The sequence below is a fragment of the Erinaceus europaeus genome, chromosome 11, assembly GCF_950295315.1.
Source record: "Erinaceus europaeus chromosome 11, mEriEur2.1, whole genome shotgun sequence".
Classification (NCBI taxonomy): domain Eukaryota; kingdom Metazoa; phylum Chordata; class Mammalia; order Eulipotyphla; family Erinaceidae; genus Erinaceus; species Erinaceus europaeus.
The window spans coordinates 8,563,872-8,590,028 of record NC_080172.1 but is presented as its reverse complement, the minus strand read 5'-3'; the positions used below and the strand labels follow the sequence as shown (position 1 = coordinate 8,590,028).

General features: G+C 37.7%; 1 protein-coding gene across 1 annotated transcript in view; it reads right to left on the bottom strand.

Annotated features, from left to right (window-relative positions):
• Nucleotides 1-26,157, bottom strand: part of XRCC4 (X-ray repair cross complementing 4) — a 198,637-nt gene that overhangs the window by 67,212 nt on the left and 105,268 nt on the right. The window contains exon 7 of the mRNA XM_007518812.3: nt 24,486-24,633. Coding sequence (XP_007518874.1) covers nt 24,486-24,633 — 148 coding nt within the window. The remainder of the gene's footprint in view (nt 1-24,485; nt 24,634-26,157) is intronic.

Below are 26,157 nucleotides of genomic sequence, written 5' to 3'. Positions count from 1 at the left end.
ACTAACACTTATCATCTACTTCATTTGAGTAATTCATTAAATGTATATCTTCACTCAGTTTTAATTTAGAATCAAACTGAACTGACTTCAAATAATTCTCACAGTTGCTTTCCTTTCTGGCTTCTAAAAGGTAGACATTAGATACATGTTCCGTCTGCCCCACCTTCTTGCTCAGACATGAATGTACTTGGGAGGACTCTGTATTACTTGTATTTTGGGATCTTAGCTCATCTCTGAGTGAGCTTGCTATGATAACATTGACAACCCCCCAAATTTCGTGGCTTTGTGTAATTTTTTCTTCCACATTTATGTAGATGTCACTATTTTCCCTGTGGTAGTCCTTTTTGTTTTAATGTTGAGAAGTAAATATTGAATAGTCAGTTAAACTTGTAGAGTGTGAAGTAGTATGTTTCAAATGAAAGAAAATGGAAAAGTTTAAATACATCAGTAACAACTCCAAGCCCCTTATTGATCCACAGTCAAACAAAATAAAATGTAAATAATTCATAATGAAAAACAGAACAAATACATGTAGGTTTCTATATAAGGGGAAGGTTAGATAGTTTTAACCATTTCTTCCTAAGAATCTTGGTGTCTTAGTTTAATATAGCAATCTTTCAGCCTTGCATCATTTAGAGAACATTTTAATTAAACAAATTTAACAAATGGAAATCACTGATAGTGTTTATTTATTTATTTATTTTTATTATTAACTGGATAGAGACAGAAAATGAAAGGGAAGGGGGAGATAGAAAGAGACAATTGAGCATTACTCCACCGCTTGCAAAGCTTTCCCCCTGCAATTGGTGGCAAGGTACATAAATATAACTAAGGTTATATAAATATTGTCTTTGAAAAGCCAACAATTCCTTTCTCTTAAATACCCCCAGATTCTGAGTGAGTTGATCTTTTTTTTTTTTTTTTTTTGAGTTGATCTTTTGAAACCTTTAGACTATTCTGTGTTCAATAGGATTTATATAGAACTGACTAATCAAAGCAGACAGACCCATTTAGAGACCACTTTTGCTACTTGCCATGTAAGATGCCATATGCCTTAATTTAAGTTTTCCTTATAGCTAAGCTTTGGGTGAAATTTGTTTCAAACAAATTCTGAGCCCCGATTCCAGAAAAATGAACAGTATAGTACAGATCCCCCAAAAGGAACAGTATAGAATACATTTTTAAATAAGAAGACCTTGGGGATATTTGGAGATGATTGTGAGGCCCATAATGGTTCCTTCAGGAAGTCACTTATGCCACCCTTACTAAGTGCTGGGGACTCTGATGGATACACACAAATGGATACACAAAATCATCATATATTGTCTGTCCACAAGGAACTTATAGTCTGATGGAAGACCCACAAATGAGTGAATGCTTTACAGCATGATAGATACTATGGGGACAGTGCAGGAACATGGGGTGGGGGAGAGAATCCATAGCTGCACTATATTTTGAAGAAAGAGAATGGGTAATACAGATAAAGAAGTGGAGAGGCAGGAGGGCATTTCAGCTAAGGTTAAGCATAGCCTTTTATAAGGAATTTGTATAGGTCAGTGCTGAAATGGATGAAATAGTTAGGCAATGGTTGGAGATGAGGTCAAAGCAGGATGTAAATGCCTAATCTTCATCTGCACTATTCCAGCCTTTAGGTTCATTATTAATCAACAATTTGTTTGGCTTTATACGTTAGTTCTTTTGTCAGCCACCAGGTTTGAGATGCCAACATGATGCCAACCAGACTTCCCTGGACAGATAACCCCACCAATATGTCCTGGAGCCCTGCTTTCCCAGAGCCCTGCCCCACTAGGGAAAGAGAGAGACAGGCTGGGAGTATGGATCGACCTGTCAATGTACATGTTCAGTGGGGAAGCACTTATAGAAGCCAGACCTTCCACCTTCTGCACCCCATAATGACCCTGGGTCCATACTCCCAGAGGGGTAAAGAATAGGGAAGCTATCAGGGGAGGGGATGGGATACAGAGTTCTGGTGGTGGGAACTGTGTGGAGTTGTACCCCTCTTATCCTATGGTTTTTGTCAGTATTTCCTTTTTATAAATAAAGGTTAAAAAAAGAGGGGGGAACTTTATGCTGGGGAAACAGCATAATGGTTATGCAAGGAGACTCCCATGCCTGAGGCTCCAAAGTCCCAAGCTCAATCCCACCCCCTGCCCCCTCAATCGCCAACAAAAGCCAGAGCTGAGTAGTGTTCTCTGGTCTCTCTCTCCTCTCATTAAAATAAACAAAGTTTTTTTTTTTTTTTTTAAATGGTGAAACTTCATGGGTCAGGACTGTGGTAAGTTAAAGAGAGAATGGCCTATTATTATTTATTATTTTACCAGGGGGAGGTTAGTGGTTTACAGTACAGTTGTTAGCACATGGGTATAATTTCTCATTTCCCTGTGATAGGTACTTAAAAAAAAATTCTCACCACCAAAGTAGGTACTTTTCCATTATCATGTACCAGGAACCCAGCCCCCTCTCTACCTCCACCCTTGCCCTCCTTTCCCAGAGTCCCTTTCTTTGGTGCAATACATCACACCCCTTCAAGTTTCACCTGCTTTTCCTTTCTGTTCTTGTTTCTTAGTCCCACCTGTAAGTGAGATGGTCTAATATGAGAATAGTCATGTAGTAATTGTCACCATATGAAGGGATAATCTCAATTTTAAGAGAAGACAGAAACCTCTCAGCTTTTAACCTCTACATGATAGGGCTCCCTATAGAAGTATCTCAGATTTTAAATTAATTTCAGTAGCAATTTTTTAGGAGAAAACCAGACCAAATACGTATAAATAAAATTCTGCTACTAACCTACCAAGTTACCATTCTAGGTCCAGAGAGTCAGGCTCGGGAGAATTTATGAAAGGTTCTGAATACTGGGCTGGGGGTTTCGACTTCTTCCTGAAAACTGCAGAGACCCATTAAAAACCTGTAACCAATTAATATCTTAGATGGGTTATGTTGGCAGCTGTGTGAAGTCTGGAATCTTGTGCAACAAGAGCTTAAACCAAGGCACTAACAGGAATATGAAAAGTAGGAGACAGATTGAAAGTTGTTAAACTAAGCACCCAGTTCAGTAAAATGACAGAACTGAAACTTGAACACAGTTCTTACTGCCTTCTGGGCATTCTTTTAAGTATATCAGCATTGCTGGGTGTCTTCTGGAGTGGACTGTTACTTAGTTTGCAATTCAAAAGGTACAAGGGATATTCCATGCAAAGAATAAACAAACCACTTTTTTTTCTTCTTACAGTGACCATTAATGTGGTTCAGGCTGACATTACATTAAAATCAACTCCAGGGAAGAGGATACAGAAAGATTTTGTTGAGGAAATACAATGGGCGTGAACTTTGACCCTGACTAAAGCTCTATCATGTTTCAGTTGACAAACATTCTGTGCCAATTTACAATACCACAGATCAGTATATCACAGAGCACTTGGTATAGGCATAGAAAGGAGTGTCTTGTTCTACTCCCATCTTAAAAATTCAATGACTAAAAATTACTCAATTTACGAGTTCTGGATCATTGAAATTGTGGTTAATCTCTGCATATGAAGTGGAAGTGCAGACTACCATTCCTGTTTGGTTAATATATTTTGTCAGTTCAGTGCATAACTATTCCAGACAACAAATAAGTCAAATGGAAAGTGAAGTCATTAGGTGGGGTGAAGTGATGTCAGATCGAAGTGTTTTTGCTCTTAACCTTCTGGATGAGAACTGATTCCATTTATGTGACTGGCACAAGCAGAGCTTCTCCTCCTTTTCTCCTCTTTTCCTCACTATTTTTCTTCTTTTTTTAAAGTAGTGATTTAATCTTGATTTAAAAATTTATAAGCTCAACAGGGTTATAATCCCACACTTTTCCTATCACCAGAGTTTTGTGTTCCCCATTCCCTTCACTGGAAACTTTATTAATTCTCCCAAGACCACAGATACTGGCTGACTATCATTTATACATCTGTATTAACATGTACTTGCCCACTCTCCCGTGATCCTTCCCTCTTTTCCTTTCCAAGTCACACCTACTACTTCCGAGAGTCCTCTTTCCTCTTTCATTTTTATCCCCCCTCTTCTCTCTCTCCATGTCCTGATGGAATTAAAGTTCAGAGTCCTCTAGTCATCTTCCCCTAACATTGCCCCCTCTCTTGGGGTATGGACCAGAATTATTTTGGGGGCACAGAAGGAGGGAGTTTGGCTTCTGTGACTGCTTCACCACTGAACACAGGCATTGGCAGGTGGATCCATACCCCTAGCCTATTTCTATACTTCCCTAGTGGGGTAGGGCTCTGGAGAGGTGAGGTTCCAGGACACATTGGTGAGGGCATCTGCCCAGGGAAATCAGGATGAAATCATAGTAGTTTCTGTAACTTGGTGGCTGAAAGGCACTAAGACAGAGAGCAGGCAACATGTTTAATAAACAGGAACCAAAAGATAGGTATAGAGGAGATGAGAATGGTGATTTTTAGGGTGAAAAGAAGCTAGAAATTCTCTTTTAGGTATGTTCCTACGAGTCCACGACTTTAGTAGTTTTTGCTGGACCATGATAGCTAACATGGAGATGGTCTAAAAATACTGTCTGGGCAATACCTTTGGTCCACCTGCATGTGCTGTCAGAAGCAGGCAAAAAGTTAGTAAAGTCATGGGCCCCTTGCAATATACCTAAAATAGACCTCCTAGTTTTTTCTATGGAGGCCCCAAATCTCATCTGCTACATTCTTGCTTTTAGGTTCCTGATTACTAAACAATTTGTTCTTCTTTATATCTTCTTTTTTTTTTTTTTGCCTTCAGGGTTATTGCTGGGGCTCAGTGCCTGTACCATGAATCCACTGCTCCTGGAAGCCTCCCCCCCAACTTTTGTTGACCTTGTAGCCTTGTTGTGGTCATTACTGCTGTTGATGATGTCGTTCGTTGTTGGATAGGACAGAGAGAAATGGAGAGAGAAGGGGAAGACAGAGAGGGGGAGAGAAACAGAGACACCTGCAGACCTGCTTCACCACTTGTGAAGAGACTCTACTGCGGGTGGGGAGCCGGGGGCTCAAACCAGCCAGTCCCTGCACCTTGCGCCACGTGCGCTTAACCGCTGCACTACTGCCCAATCCCCTCTTCTTTATATCTTAATGCTTTTTCAGACACCAAGTTGCAGATACTACCATGATGTCAACCTGATTTCCCAGGGCAGACGACCTCACTAATGTACACTGGAGCCTCACCTCCCCAGAGACCTGCCCCACTAGGGAAAGATAGGGACAGGGTGGGAGTATGGACTGACCTGCCAATGCCCATGTTCAGCAGAGAAGCAATTACAGAAGCCAGACCTTCTACCTTCTGCACCCCATAGTGATCCTGGGTCCATGTTCACAGAGAAATAAAGAATAGGAAAGCTTTCAAGGAAGGAGATAGGATACAGAACTCTGATGGTGGGAATTGTGTGGAACTGTACCCCTCTTATCCTATGGTCTTGTTGATATTTTTTATTTTATAAATAAATTCAAAAAATTATCATCTGGGAAGATGTAGTCAGAGTTGAGAATAGGACTAGAAAGTTGGGCCAGGGCAAAGAATAGCTCCCAAATTTAAAGAAAATATATAAATACAACTTACAAACAACTCATTTTGTGACTTCTCCCTATTTCAAAATCTACTTCTCCATATTTCAAAATCTACTTCTGATATAATATTAAAGTTGCAAGGAACATAATCAAATTGTTCATATGAGTTGAGAGCAGAGAGAACAATCACCTGGATATTAATTATAAATATATTCAAACTGTTCATGTGAGTTGAGAGCACAGAAAATAAATGTAGGTAATAGTCTATAAAGTTGAACATCAAAACTGAATTAATTAAAACCCTTCCAGACATTATATAATAAATACATTAATATTATACATTGAGCATATTAGATAATAAGGAACATTATTTATAATCTATTAAAGAGGTCTGGCTCTACAATCATTCTGAACTTTACTGTATTTACTGTTTAAGGCTTCACATTAGGAATCACTCAAGAATTGCTGAACTGTCCATGCTGACTGTCCTAACTTTAAGATAAGAACCATAAATTCCAAATGTTTAAGACTTCATATCTGTATCTCCAGACTTCACTTCTTCCAAGAACCCCAGACTCATATATCTTGATATCTTTGCTTTGATGTCTGCTAAGTTTCTTAAACTTAACCTAGCCAAAATAAAACTTTTCATTTTTCTGCTCTGTGGATCTTCTCTTTAGTCCTTTCCCAATCTCAACACTACCATTCACCTCATTTTTCAAGGTTAGCACATAGAATTCCTCCTGCTTTATTCCTTCCTTCCCTTGTTCTCTCAAGTCAGATCTAGCAGGAAATCCTGGCAGCTTTATTAACAAGAGTGGCCCAGAATCTGAGAACATCCTACTATTATCTCAAAAAACTCAAGCCACTATTAACTTCTCCACTGGACATCTAACCATAAGATCTCTTGACTCATCTGTCTTTCTTACCTCCCTACCTCCTCACGGAATTCCCACACAGCAGTAGAATATTTTTAAATCGGCATTAGATCATTAGACTGTAAATAAAACTTAAAGAATACTTATCTTCAAAGCCTTGCATGAACTGACCTTAATTCACTGACCACCTGTTGATATCACAGACCATTGTTCTTCCCCATTTATGTGAGTCATTTTACTGTTTCTTCAACAAAACAGATTTATAGTACATATAATGCAGATAAGACTTTTGTAACTTGTGTTCTCGTGGTCTTTTCAGAGACACATACTTATCATTTAAAAGACTTTTAAATGTCAGTTCCCGGGGGCCAGGGATAGTTCACTTGGTTGACAGCACAGGACCTAGATTGGGGCCCTGGCTACCACATGAGGACACCATTTACAGGAGAAGCTTCACTAGCAATGGAGTAGTACTGTGATATCTCTTGTTTTCTCTCTACCTCTCTCTCCCTTTCTGTCTCTCACCTTCTATCTAGGGGAAAAATTGAGTTAACTTAACTCAATGTCCTTAATTTGTCCTTGTTAAATTTGTTTTGTTTTGTTTGTTTCACACAACTAGAATGTACTGTTAGTTATTTTGTTTGCCAAAATATGCTCTGTGCTCAGATCTTGATAGGGCATTCAGATCAAACAGTACTGAGTTCATGCGAGAGGTATTCTGTAAACTTGTTAAAATGCTATTTGTGGGGAGTCGGGCTGTAGCGCAGCGGGTTAAGCGCAGGTGGCGCAAAGCGCAAGGACCGGCATAAGGATCCCGGTTCGAGCCCCGGCTCCCCACCTGCAGGGGAGTCACTTCACAGGCGGTGAAGCAGGTCTGCAGGTGTCTGTCTTTCTCTCCCCCTCTCCGTCTTCCCCTCCTCTCTCCATTTCTCTCTGTCCTATCCAACAATGACAACAACAATAATAACTACAACAATAAAACAACAAGGGCAACAAAAGGGAATAAATAAATAAAAATAAAATAAAAAAAATGCTATTTGTGGTTTTAGAATATACAAAGGACATAGTCTTGGCAAACAATGTGCAATACTAATTAAAGTTCTAAATTCCTCTATGATAATTTTTCTGGATTTTCCAATGATGAGTATTCTCAGATTACAGGCTATTAAACAGAATAAAACAATGATGTTTTCATAGTATGATTTTAAAAGAATAATTAACTTATTTTTTTCAAATTTACATATTTAAGATAATGAAAAGGAAACAAGAATAAGTGCTGCAGAAAAACCTGTTATTTTAAACATTTACAATGTGACTGGCCTATCTGTCTCTGCATTAATGTTAATGATATTGGACTTACTTCTATTACTAGTTAGTGAGCTGGGCATTACTATTTAGAAATTCCAATATTAAGTTTCAGAGTGATTAGATAACTTGTTCCGCATCACACAGCAATTAGCTATCCTAATTAGGATGCAGATTTCTAACTCTTCATCCTAATTCGAGTTTAGGAAGCCAGTTGAATCACCAATACTGAGTAAGCAGTAGAAGCAGCAACTATACTAAAATCAGAGCTGTTGGCCAGAGACCTTTTAATAGACAGTCATGGGGTGAAGAGTGAATAAAAGGTGAAGAGTCTTTGGTTAGTAAAATAGAACTGCATTTTTAGAACTTTGTACTATATTAAATCTTACATTTACCTCCAACTAATACTGAATTTCCTGTTCAAATGAAACATGCGATTTCTTTTTAAATTAAGCTTCTTTAATTTAAAAGTGAAGTGGTTCCACTGATAATGAACTCAGCATACAAGTGTTCCCAAGAAGCATAACAATTGTGGAAACAGGTGGTGTGACTTAGGTACAATGCCAATCAGAATGGTTATCCCTGCCACCCCAGAGTCTTTGTACTTTGGTGCAATAAATCTACAGGGGTGTCCTCTTAGTTGTTTTTACTCTGCCTCCCAGTCGCTGCCTCCCCCAGGCTGGGGCAGACTCTGGAAGGTCCTTGGGCTATTGGGGCAGGGGGTTGCTTGGGCTATGGCTAAGCCCTGGGCGTCTGGGGGAGGGTTCCGGTCCTGAAACATGATGGCAGAGGAAGACCCAGTAGGGGTTGTATTGTTATGTGGAAATGTTATGCATGCATAAACTAGTGTATTTTACTGTGGACTGTAAACCATTAATACCTCTATGAAGAAATTCTTTAAAAAAAAATCCAGGACCATTGTAGATATTTTTTCCTAAGTAGGGTAAAGAAAAAAAAAAGTTTTCTCAAAAAAATAATAATAGGTACAATAGCAAGGTAACATCAAAGATTAACAGTATTGTGATATAATTTTTTTTTCTCCATACAAATAACACAACATCAGAGCTAAAAGCACTCTCTGGGAGTACAGCTAAGCACAACTCTGATTTCAGTAAAAGACAACTACAGTCAAGACACTGACCATGCAAAGAACCATGAGGGATACTAATTAGCATCGGCACCTTAAGCTTAGAGAAGTAGAAACTCTGAGGATGAAATGCTCTTCACATTAAATGAAGTTGTTTCTTATGTAAAGGTTAGAGTGTAAGGATGGATTTAAAAAGAAAAATTTATTGAGGGGGTTAATGTTTTACAGAGCAATCACTGATATATGAATACAATTTCACCATCTAACAATCCCCCAGAGGTTTCCTCCTATCCTCTCTAGCCCTCCCTCCCCAGAGTCCTTTGCTTTGGCGCAATACACCATGTCCAGTCCATGTTTCACTCTGTGCTATTTCTCCCCAAAGTCTTTTGTTTTGCTGCAATATACCATGTTCAGTCCATGTTTCACTTTGTGCTCTCACTCTCTCTTTCTCTTCAGTCCTTTGCTTTGGTGCAATACACCATGGTAAGGGCAGATTTTTAACACAAAACATCCTGGAAAAAAAAAAATCTTGGGAAAATCTTGTATTCTAGTATGATTTCTTGATTTGCTCACATTTGCAGATAGATAAATACTTGTCTTTGCCTGAATGGCAGAAAACATAAAGCAGCAGCCTTAAGCTTTGGTGTCATGTTGTATCAAAAAGTTTAATCTTTATACACACTGAGCATGATATAGAAGGATTATGGGAACCCATATAGAAGGAAAGATGATAAGTGTTTCCTATTTCATACTCACTTTTAGGCTAGTGTTTGAATTGAATACCCAGAGCGATTTAAGTGGTGAGTTTTTTTCCAGAAATTTCTATACTATCCCTTTTTATGAACTGAATGAGAGAATACAGAGCATATGCTGAGCGCGCATATGTGAATGACCTTAGTGTGGGTGATAGACCTGGTATGAAAGCAGAAGGCGGACATAATATGAATAGCAAGCGTTACTGGGTGAAGTGGGCTTTTGTTTAAAGCAGTTTATCTTCACCCCACTAAATGTTTATGTAAACGTTGTGTGGTCATTAATTTTAGATTCGATAATCAATAAATTCCTTACTGCTTTACCATAATAATGATCTAAACCGAGTGGGCAAAATCAAAAAGAAAGTTAAGTAGGGATAAGGACACTTTCTATTCTGCCATTTTCGATTATTCATCCATTGATAGTGTAGAATCCAATGGGAGTAAAAGAAATAAAGAAATGTAAGCCCTGTAGAGGGTGACACATTGAATATATAGAGAAATATTATAGTTAAGAGTCTTCTCATAAAATTAAATTAAAATTAAAGATTTTAAAGATAATGACAGCAAGTTTAAATCATAAAAAAAAAAAAGCACTAAAAGCACACCTTCCAGGGAGGACTTGGCAGATATTCAGAATCCAGATAAGAAGAAAAATAAACTTGCAATCTTTATATTTTATCATATTTCACTCTTTTTCTCCCCTACTTCTCTCCTCCTCATCCTAATTCAGCCTATCTTTCATCTCTTTCATAAAAATCTTTTTGCACTTTGGAAAACATACTCTCCTAAACTGTCAAAAGCATATACCATATGAATTTGAAAAGGAATTGCAATTTATGATGAGTTCCAGATCTTTTCTTTTTTTTTTTGAACCGTAGCTTTGCTTTGTTCACCAGTGTATCTTAAAGAAATATACTAAGTCTTCATTATTTCTGGGAAAAAATTATTAAAGAAAAACTAACTCTTTCAATGCATTGTTTTCAATGTGGGATTTTGGCTGACAGAAACAATCATCACTTATAATAGTATTACATAAAATGTCAGAAGCCATTTGTGTTCTTTCTACATATAGAGTCCATCTAGAGGGTGAAAAGAATATGTGATGTTAAGTGTGAAATTTAGCAGTTGATAGAGATGTCTGAGATGAGATAATGTAAGTAATGGTGCTACCCCCACCTCCCATCCCCTACCTACAGATCACTAACTTTTCACTGGGAGGGGGGGGTTTACAACATCAAAAGGAGAAAGAAGAGTCTCTTTGACAAATAGTGCTGGGAAAATTAGACTGAAACATACAGGAAAACCTGGACCATGATATATCACCATGCATAAAAGTCACATCCAAAATCATCAAAGACATAAGCACTAGGGCAGAACACATAAAGGATGTCAAAGGAAACATTGACAGAACACTCTACAATGTTTATTTTGTAAATGACTTTGAAGAATCAAGACCAATAGCATGAAAAGCAAAAACAAAAAGTAAACCACTGGGACTATGTGAAACTAAAAAGTTCTATACAGCAAAAAGAACCATCCCCCCAAAACAGAAAGACATCCCACTGAATGGGAGATCTTTACAAGCCATATCTCAGACAGATGGCCAATAACCAACACATAAAAGAGCCCACAAAACTCAGCCACATAAAAACCAAACAACCCCATTAAAGAAATGGGGAGAAAACATGACTAGAATGCTTACTAAAGAAGAGATCCAGATGGCCAACAGACACGGAAAAAATGTTCACAGTCTTCGATTATTAGGGATATGCAAATAAAAATAACAGTGACATACTACTTTACACCTGTGGGAATATCATACATTTGAAAGGACAGAAAATAGTGCTGGCAAGGATGTGGGAAAAGAAAACTACACATTGGTGGTGAGAATACAATATTCATGTGTGAATGCAATACCTATTTTATCTCATACAGTCTAAAATTTCTAGAAAAAGTCATTTATTTTAGCCCCACATGGAATTCTTTGTAAAGTCTGCACTACATACATACCAAATAGTATCTGTAAAAAAGTTCATGTTCTGTATCCCATAACCAGAACACCACATATCTTCAAACAAGAGAAACACCATAATTTTAGACTAAAATGAAAAAAAAAAAAAAAAGGATGTCCAAAAGCATTATTTCCTGTGGTTAGAGATAACACTGATCCCTACATCAAAGAAGGTCTTGAGAGGCTACAGTGGGTCTTTCAGAATGGTAGTCATTGTTAAAGCATGACCTGAAGATCGTCTGTTGATGGCCACAGTACCCTCTACACTAAATTAAATTAAAAATAAATAGGAGTCAGGCAGTAGCGCAGTGGCTTAAGCTCACATGGCATGAAGCGTAAGGACCGGCATAATGATCCCAGTCTGAGCCCCTCTTTGAGTTTAGAAATATGCCAACATGGAAAAGGAAACATTCCGAGTCTTTCCAGCATTTATTCTAGGATTTATTCTGAATACAGATGATTTATTTTATTAAAGACAATGCTCAGCAAAGCACTTTCAACAACTGATGAGGCTTCTCAAGTCATCATTGGTAAGAGGGTAAGTCTAAGAGTTCCTCAATCCGCCCTTTTTACCGTTCCAATTAAACTCATATTGGCAGTCACTGTCCTTCAGTTAACACTGCCTGGTCTACTATAATATCCTTCTACTAACTTTATTGCCAACGTAGAAACATACTTCTATCAAATATACAGTTTCCAAGGAAACTTCTAAAGCACCACTCATTAGGTCACTCTTTGGCTCAAAACCTTAAGTGGTTTCTTAGTCATTCTCTAAAGGAGTCCACATAAATCCCTTAATACTCTTGTCTCTTTCATCTCTGAAAGATCTGCTTTTCCAGCTTTATTCATATCTCTACGAATTCATGATACAGTCCGGGGTCACCGCCACATCATATCTTATCTTATGCTTTCGCAACATATTTATTTACCTACTACATGAGACTATCTAAGAATATGATTATCCCCCCTCTTTTTACCTGGTAAATCTCAGGATGCTGTTAAAACAGATGTGCCAGGAAAGGAGGGATAACAAAATGCACACATAATCATCTTATGGGCAATACCCCCAATCTGTATTTTCATATCCTCTTGGCTAGACTCTATCACATAGCCACAACTCAGAGCCATATGTTCTGTAGTTCAAGACTGAAAAAGGATTCTTAGGTTGGTAGTAGGGATGGATGGGGTGGAAAGATGGGTTTCTATTACTAAGGCAACTAAGATGAGTTGGGAGCCTGGGCTCAGTTGTTTGTGTCTGAATGAACTTTCTTCAATTTTTGTATCTAGAAACCTACAATCTATTATGAATCCAAATTCACATAGCACCTGCTTTTAGTCAGCCTATTCTGATTCCCTCAGATAACCATATTTTATGCTCTTTCAAGTTGAATATAAACTTACATTTGAAATTTCATAGTTCTTATACCAATCAATACAGGACATTTAGGCATATTACATTTAGTCAGATATATACTAAAACCAGTTCATCCGGGAGACAATCTAGCAAAAAGGGAAATATGTGATACTAAATAATTTTCTTTCTTTTTAAAATTTTTTTATTATCTTTATTTATTGGATAGAGACAGCCAGAAATCAAGAGGGGAGGGGATGATAGAGAGGGAGAGACAGAGAGACACCTGCAACCCTGTTTCACCACTCATGAAGCTTTCTCCCTGCAGGTGGGTCTGGGGGCTCGAACTCGGGTCCTTGAGCACTGTAATACATGCGCTCAACCAGGTATGCCACCACCCAGCCCCCGATACTGAATAATTTTCAACAATCTTATTAAACAACGATTGTTGAAAGCAGCCTGGGCCAACCTTTCATTCTGTATTTCTCAAGCACAAGTAATGATAATCACATTTTACTCAGTACACTGATAACTTTTTAATTATAAACAGAGCATTTTAGGGGGCCATCGGTGGTGCACCAGGTTAAGCCCACGTTTCCAGGTGCAAGGACCTGAGTTTGAGCTCCTGCTCCCCATTTGCTGGGGGGGGTCCCCGCTTCACGAGCAGTGAAGCAGTTCTACAGGTGTTGATCTTTCTCCCCGTTTTTCTATTTCCCTATCCCCTCTCATTTTCTCTCTGCACTAGCCAATAAAAATTAGAAAGAAAAAAAAAAAGGAAAACACAGCTGCCGAAAGTAGTGGATTTGTCATGCCTACACTGAGCTCCAGCAAGAACCTTGGTGGCAAAAAAATTTTAAAAAGTGGGTGTGTATTAAAAAGATTCAGTTTGTCTTTTGAGAAACTTTGAGACATACAATTGATTTCCCCCTCTCATATTAATTAGCTACTGATTTATATATCTACATTTTGCTAGGAGTGTACATAAACACCATTCCCACCACCAAAGGACTGTGACCCATCCCTCCCGCCCACTCCCACCCCCCACTGGCCCAGGAAGCTACATGCCTACCCCTCACCACTGGGTTTTTACTTTGGTGCCTACCATGGGAGGGGGTGGGTTATGGGGATTGGGTGTTGAGAATTGTGTGGAGTTGTACCCCTTCTACCTTATGCTTTTGTTCACTAATCCTTTCTTAAATAAAAAATTAAAAAAAAAAAAGTGGGTGTGTGTGTAGATAGCATAATAGTTATGCAAGGAGACTCTCATGCCTGGGGCTCTGAAGCCCTAGGTTCTATCCCTCACACCACCATAAACCAGAGCTGAGCAGTGCTCTGAAAAAAAAAAAGAACAGCAATAAAAAATAAATGAAATAAAAATAGCATTTTAAAAAGTGAAATAATATGTCTGATTAGGAGAACTTATAATTTTTAGATACAAAACCATTGTAAAAGTAATCAAAGTATAAAAAAATAGTAATAAAAGTATATGTCCTAATTTTTTTTTCCCTTCCAGGTTTATCACCAGGGCTTGGTGCCAGCACTATGAATCCACCACTTCTGTGGCTATTTATTTATTTATTGGATAGGACAGAGAGGAATTGGGAGGGGAGGGGAAGACAGAGAGGGAGAGAGAAAGATAAACACCTGCAGAAGTGCTTCACCACTTGTAGAGCCACTTTCCTGCAGGTGGGGAGCCAGGGACTTGAACCAGGATCCTTATGCTTGTACTATGTGCACTTAACCCGGTTCCCCACCTATGTCCTAAAATTTCACTGAAAATAGCTTAAATAATACTTAAACAAAGAATGTCTGTAATGTATGGTTTATGCAATGACTTCCAAAAAAAACCCCCACAAAATTATTAACTACTAATGGATCTGCAAGTACATTTTAATGTACTTATTTAGATTTTCTTATATTTATTATTCTAACATTTCATTTCTTTTTTGTTTAATTTCTTTTTTGTATATTTATTTATTCCCTGTTGTTGCCCTTGTTTTATTGTTGTAGTTATTATTGTTATTGATGTCGTTGTTGTTGGATAGGACAGAGAGAAATGGAGAGAGGAGGGGAAGACAGAGAGGGGGAGAGAAAGACAGACACCTGCAAACCTGCTTCACCACTTGTGAAGCGACTCCCCTGCAGGTGGGAGCTTGCGGCTCAAACTGGGATCCTTTAGCCGGTCCTTGTGCTTCGCGCCATGTGCGCTTAACCCGCTGCGCTACCGCCTGCCTCCCAACATTTCATTTCTTTACTCCATGTGCCAATATCGCAGTTATGGAAGTTAACTTTTCCAACTGAACATAATCAGCAGATGCTAATCATGAGAGCCTGTGCTACCAGACAAAGCACAGAATCAACTTCCAGTTCTAGTGTGATGAAGCCATTTATTTTATCTCATGATGTTTAACACAAAATAAAAATCTGTTTATCATTTTGTTATATATCATAGTAAGGAATTAAGTTATAATATTTCATGTGAAAGCATAAGTTTTAATATAGTGTACGTAATGATAAAAACACGTATTTTCCTTTAAATATTGATGGTTAAATTATAAGAACCGGAATTCATTTCCTTGGATTAATAACCACGTTGACCAGGTAGAATGAATATTTATCATTGCTCTATGTTGGCTGAGAACTTGAAATGACAGTCAATAGTTAATATGAAGCCAAATTTGGAGAAATATTATTTGGAAGGGTCTTTTGAATGAGGATATGATATGCATTGGGTACATCGTAAATTCATTTTACCTAAAATACAGAAATATTACAGCAGTTTCCTAGTAAACATTGTTAAAAGTAGAAATATAAGTTTCATCATTGTGTCCTGAAACCTCACCTCTCCAGAGTCCTACCCCACTAGGGAAAGGCAGAAACAGGCTGGGGGTATGGATCCACCTGCCAACACTCATGTCCAGTAGAGAAGCAGTTATAGAAGTCAGACTTCCCACCTTCTGCAACCCATAAGGAATTCTGGTTCATCCTCTCAGAGGGATAAAGAATAAGGAAGCTTCCAATGGAAGGTACAAGGAACTCTGGTAGTGGAAATTGTTATCTTATAGTCTTGTTAATCATTATTAAATGACTAATAAGGAAATTTTAAAAGACAAGGGAAAAAGAGAACTCTAAGTCTGGTAACTTGAAATCTAAAATCACATAAGCATTTGAGGGAATTATAGTAAGAGTTTTTCCCCAGGAGGAGTTATAAATATGGAAGTATTTTATTTAAACATCTATATAATCTTCATTTAAAATATACTAATTTGAAAATATGTTTAAATAGAAATTAAAGACTGAGCTTCTGATACTTTTTCTGGAAGGTCACAAGGCAGTTGCTAATACTGACTATATTTTAACATTTTATTTTTGCTTTTTGTCTAGTTAAAATAATCCATCAGGCCAACTTTATCTTAAATTATAATTATTGTTATAATTTATATGGTTATATAAATGTGTAAGTATACAATATAACTATAATAAAGCAGATAATCAATCTTTATGTAATTATTTTGAGTCACAAATACGACAAATAAATCATCTTTAAAGTGCACTGACCATAGTCAGTATATTCTGGAAGACGTCCAGAAGCCATTAATCAAAATATGCAAGGAGGGAAGTTGAGAGCCGCAGCTTAAACAGTTAGGTAAACACAGAGTAAAGCTAATAAAAACCTATCACATTTTAAAACCACCACTGTATTTACTTTTGAAACCAAGATAAACATTGTGATAAAACTAAGTCTCTGTAAAAATTAAAGCTTGCTTATGACCAGAGAAAATATATAGCAATCGTATGCCTTTATTTGATACTAAGGAAGTTTAAGGTTCTATAACCATTTTTTAAAGAATTATTTATATGAATCTAATGAATTATATTTTTGTGTAAACACATGCAAACACACTTCAAATATGTCGCAGCTTAAAGTGAGGGAAAAAAAGGTCATAAACTGTTAAGTGGACTTAGGACTAAATAGGGATGCATTGGATCGACCTTCTCGTGGTGCATCCCGTGAGTACCCATTTATTGGGGAAACTGACGATCCTTCCTAGCCGACTGAATCCACATGGATCCCAGTCACTTTCAAAGCCAGCAACAAGCAGACATCAGGCTCAACCTGACGCTGTTGACTGGCTACGGAAGAAGGGCAAACGCTAGAAGAAGAAGAAGGACTAAATATGCAAACAAGTTCTTTTGCTAAGAAGAGAATGACAAACTTCCATATTCTAAACTGGAAGATTCAAACCATGAAATTGTGAAAAATGAATAACTCTGAAGTGAGTTGATTTCACATGAGTATATATAAAATCATTCTTGGAGCCTGGCCTTCCAACTGTGCTACTTTCTGCCCATATTATCATATTTATTTCTCAATATAATATATATATATATATATTATTTTTTCTGAGTAACACATAAAAGAATATGGGCAATCCTGTTTTCATCAGACTGAGAACATGTGCAATAGTCCAGGTTTAAAAATTCCATAAACAGGGGCCGGGTGGGGGTTCATCTGCTTAATGCATATGTTATAATGCATAAGGACCTGGTTTGAAGCCCCCGTTACCACCTACAGGGAGACAGTTTTGCAAGTGGTGAAGAAGGGCTGCAGGTCTCTCTCTCTCTCTCTCTCTCTCTCTCTCTCCCTTACCCTCTCTCTCTCTTCCACTTCCCTCTCAATTTCTGGATGTCTCTATTCAATAAATAAATAAATAAAACAAAACTAAAAAAATCCATAAACATAATTTTCATCCCATAAATAGAATTCTAAGGTTTAGCTGAAAAATGCAGTGAAAACAGAACTTTAATTACAGGGTAATAAAATAAAAACAAAGCTATACTCATGTAACAACAATGATCTTGTAAATCATTATTTCCCCTAGTGGCGTGATTTGAACATAAAAAAAAGGACATATTTCTACCTAGTGCTCTTATATGTATAATGCTATTGACTGTCATATCAACGGTGAAAAGCAGGCAGGCAGGTGGTAAAGCAAGTCCTCAAATAATATTTAAAAATGTTTATTTCCAGTTCGAACCCCATTTCTTGTATGTACTATGTGTTCAGTATCTGAAATAGACCTTTGCAATAGTAATGGCTACTAGTTTCCTCCCCACATTCCAACAATGAACATTTTAGATTCACCAGTATATCTAAATGGTCCCAATATGAGTGTGTGTGTATGTGTGTGTGTGTGTGTGTGAGCGTGTGTGAATGTGTGTGAGTGTGTGTGTGTGTGTGAGTGTGTGAGTGTGTGTGTGTGAGTGTGTGAGTGTGTGTGTGTGAGGAAGTGTGTTTGTGAGAAAGTGTGTGTGCATGTGCACACTGATATAAAAGTATTTTTTAATTTTTTATTATCTTTATTTATTTATTGGATAGAGACAGACAGAAACTGAGAGGAGGAGGGGAAGCAAAGACAGAGAAACACCTGCAGCACTGCTTCACCACTCACAAAGCCTTCCCCCTGCAGGTGGGGACTGGGGGCTCGAACCCGGGTCCTTGTGCATTGTAATATGTGCACTCAATCAGGGGCACCGCCACCTGGCCCCATAAAAGTATTTTTTTTCCAAGGCTAGCTCCCCATCATGCATTAGAGTCTCAGGGATAGGCTTGGGCAACCCTGGCCCTGAGTAGAACTAAAGAGATTGGAAAATAAATGAGTAAATACAATTAATGTTTACTAGTTATAAATGAAATATTTTCAGTCTTTGGAAGTTTGATGATGTTTTTAGTAGCAGAAACAGGTAAGGTACTGAACAGTTAATAAGATAACACATATTACAGGCTTAGCACAGTTTCTAGGAGATTGTAAGTATTTACTGAATGTTAAATATTAACATTATAATTAATGGATGGATTTAACTAGTAGCATTTATACATGCCAAGTCTCATGAACAAAAATGAAAAGACTATCCAAGAAAAAGAAAAATGGAGGGTTTTAGAAGCTGCTCTTATAAAGTAACAAGAGACAAAAGCCCCCTAAATAAAGAAGATGCTATCCACTGATTAAATAATCAAAATGATCAATCAATGATTCAAATAAACAGGAAAACAAAAAAGAAAAGACAAACATAGCTTTTGGGAGTACGAAGTGTTATACCTTCTGGAGACATTCTAGCAAAACCTAACAAAGGAAAAACAAGTACATTTACCCTCTGATCTAGTGATTTTGCATTTGGGAATTCATACTAAGGAAGTAATCAGTCATATATACAAGTTAAAAGCCCAAGTATATACAACAACATTCTTAGCAATGATACAAATGTGGATTAAGACATGAATGTCCATGTGGGAATAGACTAAAGAAATAACGGCACATTTATATAATGAAGTACTAATAATGGTGAGGCTATGTATCGATTACAGTGGGAAATGTTTATAGTGTATATTTATATTTAAGAAAAGCAGGCCGCATCATAAAAGAATTTTGCTTTTCAAATAAAGTACAGACGAAATCTGCAAGTGTAGCATACAGACAGAATGTCATTGTATTATGATTGTCTTCAGGTGGGTGGGGTTATATATTTTCTATTCATCATTTTTATTTCTGTGTCTTCAGTTTTCTGGGCTAAGCATACGATGCTTGTATAACTAGCAAACAAACAAATGAATCCTATTCTATTGAAAAATAAATGGATTTCATCAGTAGGACAGTGAATAAACTTAGGAGAATCTATAAAACGGACTGAGTATACTCAAATATGATTCAGCAAAGGCAAATGGATGGCTTACTATGGAGTTTCTCAGAGCCTTAACATATAATAAATATTCAAGATTTGGGGGAAGAAACAGTGCAGATGTGTAGGTGCTTGTGGTCTGCCTCGATTTCTAAACTTGAACAGGGAATGCTGTTTTGAGTACTTACTAGTATCTCCTGTTAGTTTGACAGAATAAAATTTGTGAATGCCATAATAAAAGCAAATTCTGGACTCATTATTATAAAAGAATCCTGGCAGTTTAGATGCGGTAAAAATGGAGGTTTTGAGGGGCTTCTGGGAGCTGCAATAGTAGCTTGACATTCACTGCGAGCAGGTGAAAGAGCACAAGTCTTTAACCATCTGCCCTCCAGCAATCAACACCTCAAGTGTGTGCCTTCCAAGACAGAGCAGCTTCCCAGGAGTGGGGACTCCAAGGGCCCTCTGCCCCTCAAATTGCCTCTTAAGTAGCTTTCTAATCTCACCTTATTACAGTCTTTTCATCCTGCATTATGTCTTCCACTAATGCTAAAATGACTTCTGGCCATGTGGCCCCAGCTTCCTCTTTGTTTACTGGCTTTAATAGGCATAATGAATCACGTGTTCCCAACACATTCACATCCGATTTCAACAAATGTCTCCACTTTCTGCCCTCCAACCAGTCAAATCTCAGAATATGAGGCATTCTTTTTCATATTTAGTTACTCTCTACACCATGGGGCTAAAGCTGTTTCCTATTCAAGAATAATTTAAAGAAGAAAGTGAATCGAGAGTTACTTTTCACCTGTGTTGAACTTGGTTCTGATCTAATGACAGATAGCCCAGTTCTGGTGAACTAGTACTGTATATTTATCCCTTGATAGCCCAGTTCTGGTAAACTAGTACCGCCTTTTTATCCCTTGATAGTCCAGTTCTGGTGAACTAGTACTGCATTTTTATCCCCGTGTTTTACTCCCATTTTTGATCTACATCATTGTCCAGATCTTCACTGGGATCTAGAACTCTCATTCTGAGACAGTTTTCCTTTATAGAATTCTTGTTTGGATGCTAATATCAGTATCTTTAGAAGCTAGATGATTTATGAACAACAGAATTTACAAAAACAGAAAAAAGAATAGATATATAAGAAGGCAAAAAAAAAAAAAACTCCACTCGAAGAGAACTGGGTTGTAACCATTGAAGTGGTGAAAGCATTAAATAATCAAATTATATAAGCTGAGTATGCTATTAATTGGGAGATTTTACTAAGTGGATAATAATTTTAATAAAATAGTGACTCAATTTAACCAAATAAGCAAACTATTAGTGTGTGTGATTATTTTTTTTTTAATGCACAGCTACCTGATTACACTGAGTTAATTTCATACAAACAGAATAGTATTAATAGTGTTTCACTAGGTAATTGAAAAAACTAGCTCTCATGTTAAAAAAATTAATGAAAAATTCCTCGACTAACTAATATGATACAGTATTATTTATTTATTTAGAATGCAAACAGAGAAACTGAAAGGGAAGAAAAACTAGAGAAAAAGGGAGAAATGCCTACATTACTTCTCCAGCACTTGCGAACCTCCCACTCTTAGGTAGGGGCCAGGGGCTTGAGCCTGGGTTCTTCTATACTGTAAAGCTATGCTCAATCAGGTGCACCTCCACCCGGCCCCACATGATAAAGTAACCACATTCAATCATTAAATATTTGTTGTTGTTGTTGTTGTTGTCACTGGTCCTGCACCAGTCCCGGGTGATTTTTAAAAATGTATCTTATCCGGGGAGAAGGGTGGTAGCGCAGTGGGTTAAGCACATGTGGCGTGAAATGCAAGGACCGGCGTAAGGATCTCGGTTCGAGCCCCCAGGCTCCACACCTGCAGGGGGGTCGCTTTACAGGCGGTGAAGCAGGTCTGCAGGTGTCTGTCTTTCTCTCCCCCTCTCCATCTTCCCCTCCTCTCTCCATTTCTCTCTGTCCTATCCAACAACCAAGACATCAATTAACAACAAAAGTAATAACTACAACAACAATAAAAAACAAGGGCAACAAAAAGGAAAATAAATAAATATAATTTTTAAAAAATATATATTTTATCTGGTTCGAGCCCCCAGCTCCATGGGAGGTCATTTCACAGGCTATGAAGCAGGTCTGCAGGTGTCTATCTTCACTCCCCCTCTGTCTTCCCCTCCTCTCTCCATTTATCTCTGTCCTATCTAACAACAATGACATCTATGACAAGAATAATAATAGCCACAACAACAATAAAACAACAAGGGCAACAAAAAGGGGGGAAAAATAGCCTCCAGGAGCAGTAGATTTGTGGTGCAGGTACCGAGCCCCAGCAATAACCCTGGAGGCCAAATATATATATAATTTATTTATTTATTTATTTATTTATTTTGTATAGAGACAAAGAGAAATTGAGAGGGGAAGGAAGGAGGGGAGAGAGAGAGAGAGAGAGAGAAATAGTTATTTGTAGTACTGCTTTACTATTTGTGAAGCTTCCTCTTGCAGGTGGGGGCTGGGGCTTGAACTCTCGTTCTAATGTATTTAATGTGTATGCTCTACCTGGTGCACTACACCCAGTCCCCTGCACATTTTTTTTTTTTTTCTAGGATCGAAAGAGAGACTAGACAGTGAGATTGTGGATCCTGGGGTAGAACTTGGGATATGCCCACGAGAAAGCAAGAGCACTAAGCAAGTGGGCTATATTGTCACGAGACAAAACTTCTTTAAACTGGTTAGGTAATAAAATGAATACAGTGTCATTCTATTTAGATATATCACTGTGCCATAATAAAGTTACAAAAAGTAATTTTACAGTGTTCTTATTTATACCCAAGATTTTATCTGGTGTTATTAATAAAGGATATAAATGGGAGTCGGGCTGTAGCGCAGCGGGTTAAGCGCAGGTGGCGCAAAGCACAAGGACCGGCATAAGGATCCCGGTTCGAACCCCGGCTCCCCACCTGCAGGGGAGTCGCTTCATAGGCGGTGAAGCAGGTCTGCAGGTGTCTATCTTTCTCTCCTCCTCTCTGTCTTCCCCTCCTCTCTCCATTTCTCTCTGTCCTATCCAACAACGACAACAACAGTAATAACTACAACAATAAAACAAGGGCAACAAAAGGGAATAAAATAAATATAAAAAAATAAAGGATATAAATATCAATATAAAAGTGTTAGTTTCTTTAATATGTGACATTAAACGACATACTTATTATAAATCATAACGTAAGTGATATAAGATAGTACGTGGTGAAGGATGAACAGGATATGGTTATGCTGAAAAACTCCTGGTACTGACTCTACTTGACAGAGCAGATGACTACTCCTCAAGTACAATCATCTCATCATATTGTATGGATCACCTACACTGTCAGGTGTTTTTTTTCCAGAGATGGAGAGAGAGAGATGAAGAAGGAGGAGGAGGGGGAGGAGGAGGGGGAAGAAGAGAAGGAGGAGGAGGAGAGAGAGAGAGATAGGGAGAGATGCAGAAAAAGAGGGAGAGAAAGGTAAAGAAAGGCAGAAGGAGAAGATGAGAAAAGGAAAAAAGGGAGAAAGAAAGGAGAGAGGCAGAAAGAGAGGGAGAAAAGGGGAAAGAGACAGAGGCAGAAGGAGAGGGAAAGAAAGGGAGGAAGAGAGAGGAAGGACAGAGGGAAAGAGAGAGAGAGAGACAGAGAGACAGAGGCAGAGAGAGAACTACTGTTGTGAAACTTCCTTCAATGTGGTGGGGCTAGGTTTGAACTTGGGTTGGGCACATGGCAAAGCAGCATACTATGCAGCTGAGCTATGCTATGAGTCCTTACACTGATTTTTTTTTTTTTTAATGGCTGATTTGAATGAAAAGAGTTGGATTCTCACTAGCTTCTGTAAATAACATGTTATTTTAATTGAACTATTCCAAAGAAAAAAGTCCTGATATGGAACTAAAGAAGAGATAACGTTATGATTGCCATAAAGGTTCTTGAGAAGTCCCAGAATTTTCATTAAACACTTTGAAGATCATTGTTCAAAAACTTCTTGTTAATTAATGAAAAGTTTAGACAAAAAATAATTTTTATGAGCATATATATAGTTAAATATGAAAAATGATTTTTTTATTGAGCTAATAATGACCTATAAGTCCTTAGGGTGAGAGGTACAATTCTACACAAGTCCCACCACCAGAGTTCCATATCCCATCCCCTCCACTAGAAGAAGCTTTCCTATTCTTTATCCTTCTGGGAGTATGAACCCAGGATTGTCATGGGGTACAGAAGATGGAAGGTCTGGCTTCTGTAATTGCTTCTCTGTTGGACATGGATGAATAACATTCTTTCTAAATAGTTATTGATTCACTGCAGTGGAATGCTAATTTTCCAATTCCTTATAACTAAATTTAGATGTACATAGAAGAAGGGTAGTGTGAACTAAAAAGAAAAAACTCTAAAAAATGAAGTAATATAATCCAAAGCTTACTAAGAATGAGTAGGTGACTAGAGAGCAGTATGTTTGAAAAAAATATCAACCATAAACAATTCAAGAGATTAATTTGAATGCCACATGGGTCTCTTTGAAGTAGTAAATTAAATATTTTACTGAACACATGCCGAGTTCTAATAATTTTAGTATTCTGCATGTCATTTCTGATTAGTCTATATGAACTACAAGAAAATTTTTGTTTATAACTTTTGTATTTCTGCTTTATATATTAATAGGAAAGAACTGAATACCAGAAAAATATATTAATTCAAACATTTTACAGCTTCCAAATCAAATTTGTACTTTAAGACCAGTCCTAGTTGAATTCAACAATAGAATGTAATTTAAATGTACATGTTAATTTTTAGTGTTATTTCAATCTATGTGGCAAAGAATGACTTACTTGTTCTGCTCTTCAACTTCATACTCATGAGATGCCAATTTGGGTTCGGTCCCGAGATTTTTTTGCATCCGCTGCCTTCTTTTTCGACTTGGTGCAATATCAGTGACATCGGGACTTGAAATAATGGAATCATCTCTTCTTAAATTTTCTAAAATGAAATTAGATGAAAACGTGACCTTACAAAATGATGCATGTAATTTGTGAGTTAAAGCAACATAAAGTGATACCAATAGAACATTAGTAATGCATTAATTACCAATATAATACCAACATAAAGTAATATATTAAAATACAGTAGAATATGTTTTTAAGACATATATACAGACTTAAAGTGAGCCAGAGTTAGTGTGCAATAAGTTTTGTTTTCATCATCAGGGCTTTGATGTTCTGAGCCGACTATTTTAAGGGAGAAAGAAACGGACACAGAGGGAAAGACACCACAGCACTGAAGCTCCCTCCAGTAATGGGGGGGGGGGCGCTTACAGTCATGCAAACTAAGCATTTTCCCAAGTCAACTATCTTGTTGGTCCTAGTATGTAGCTTTAAAACTATTATAAAACAGAAAGTATATCATACACATAGAATCATTTGATCAAAAACAGTCTTTGTGCCAGATGGGAAACAACCTCCCCAGCTAGAGATTTTTCAGGACTAGAATCTTACAGGAACCTCTATAGGGTCTTTATTGGGAAGAAATGCTATAGACATAATAGGAAATAAACTAAACTCCAGATGCTTCACAAGCAGTGAGGCAGGTTTGCAGGTGTCTATCTTTCTCTCTCCCTCTCTATCTCCCCCTCCTCTCTTAATTTCTCACTGTTCTATCCAATATAATGGGGGAAAAAATGGCCACCAGGTGTGGTGAATTTGTAGCGTAGGCACAGAACCCCAGTAATAATCCTGAAGGGGAAAAGCAAACAAACAAACAAATAAAACAAACAAACAAGGAAATAAACGAAACTCCTGCTAGTGATGCAGGAACAATTTCACAGGCTTTTCAGTCAACTACGGGGAATAAACACAAGGGAAAATATAAGGAAACACTTAAAGATGTCTCTAATGTGGTTACATCTTTACGTTATCCTTAAAAGAGAGGATAAAGAAGACCATAGCACCAAAGCTTCCTTCCATGTGATAGAAGCTGGGCTCAAACCTGGAACTCCCCCCATGGTAAAGTAGCACACTATATCGGTTGTTTAAATTGACCATAATATATATTCGTTTGCATTTGCACCGGGAGGAGTGGGGGGGAATGTAGTTTTGCCTTCATTTTATCATGTACAGCTAATGGAAAATTATACTAGAACTCTGTGTGTGTGTGTGTGTGTGTGTGTGTGTACACATCCATTCTTCTTTTAGCGTTTGCCGACACATGCATTATTGAGGGGTTAATGGTCATAAGTACACCCCCTCATCTCATGATAGCAGTCTAGGTGTCTGAAAGACACTAATTTCTCCAAATAGCATCATGTACAAGGAACCCGACGCCTTCCCATGCCATCACTTACATTCCTTACACCCAATCCAACAAACACTGCAAGTTTCACCTTATGTTTTCATTTACCGTCTTTTGTTTCTGCAGTTCCAGGGATAAGCGAATCACGGGCTACAGATCCTCTTTCTGGCTTATTAGACTCAACATGATACACTGAAGTTCTGTCAAATATATTTC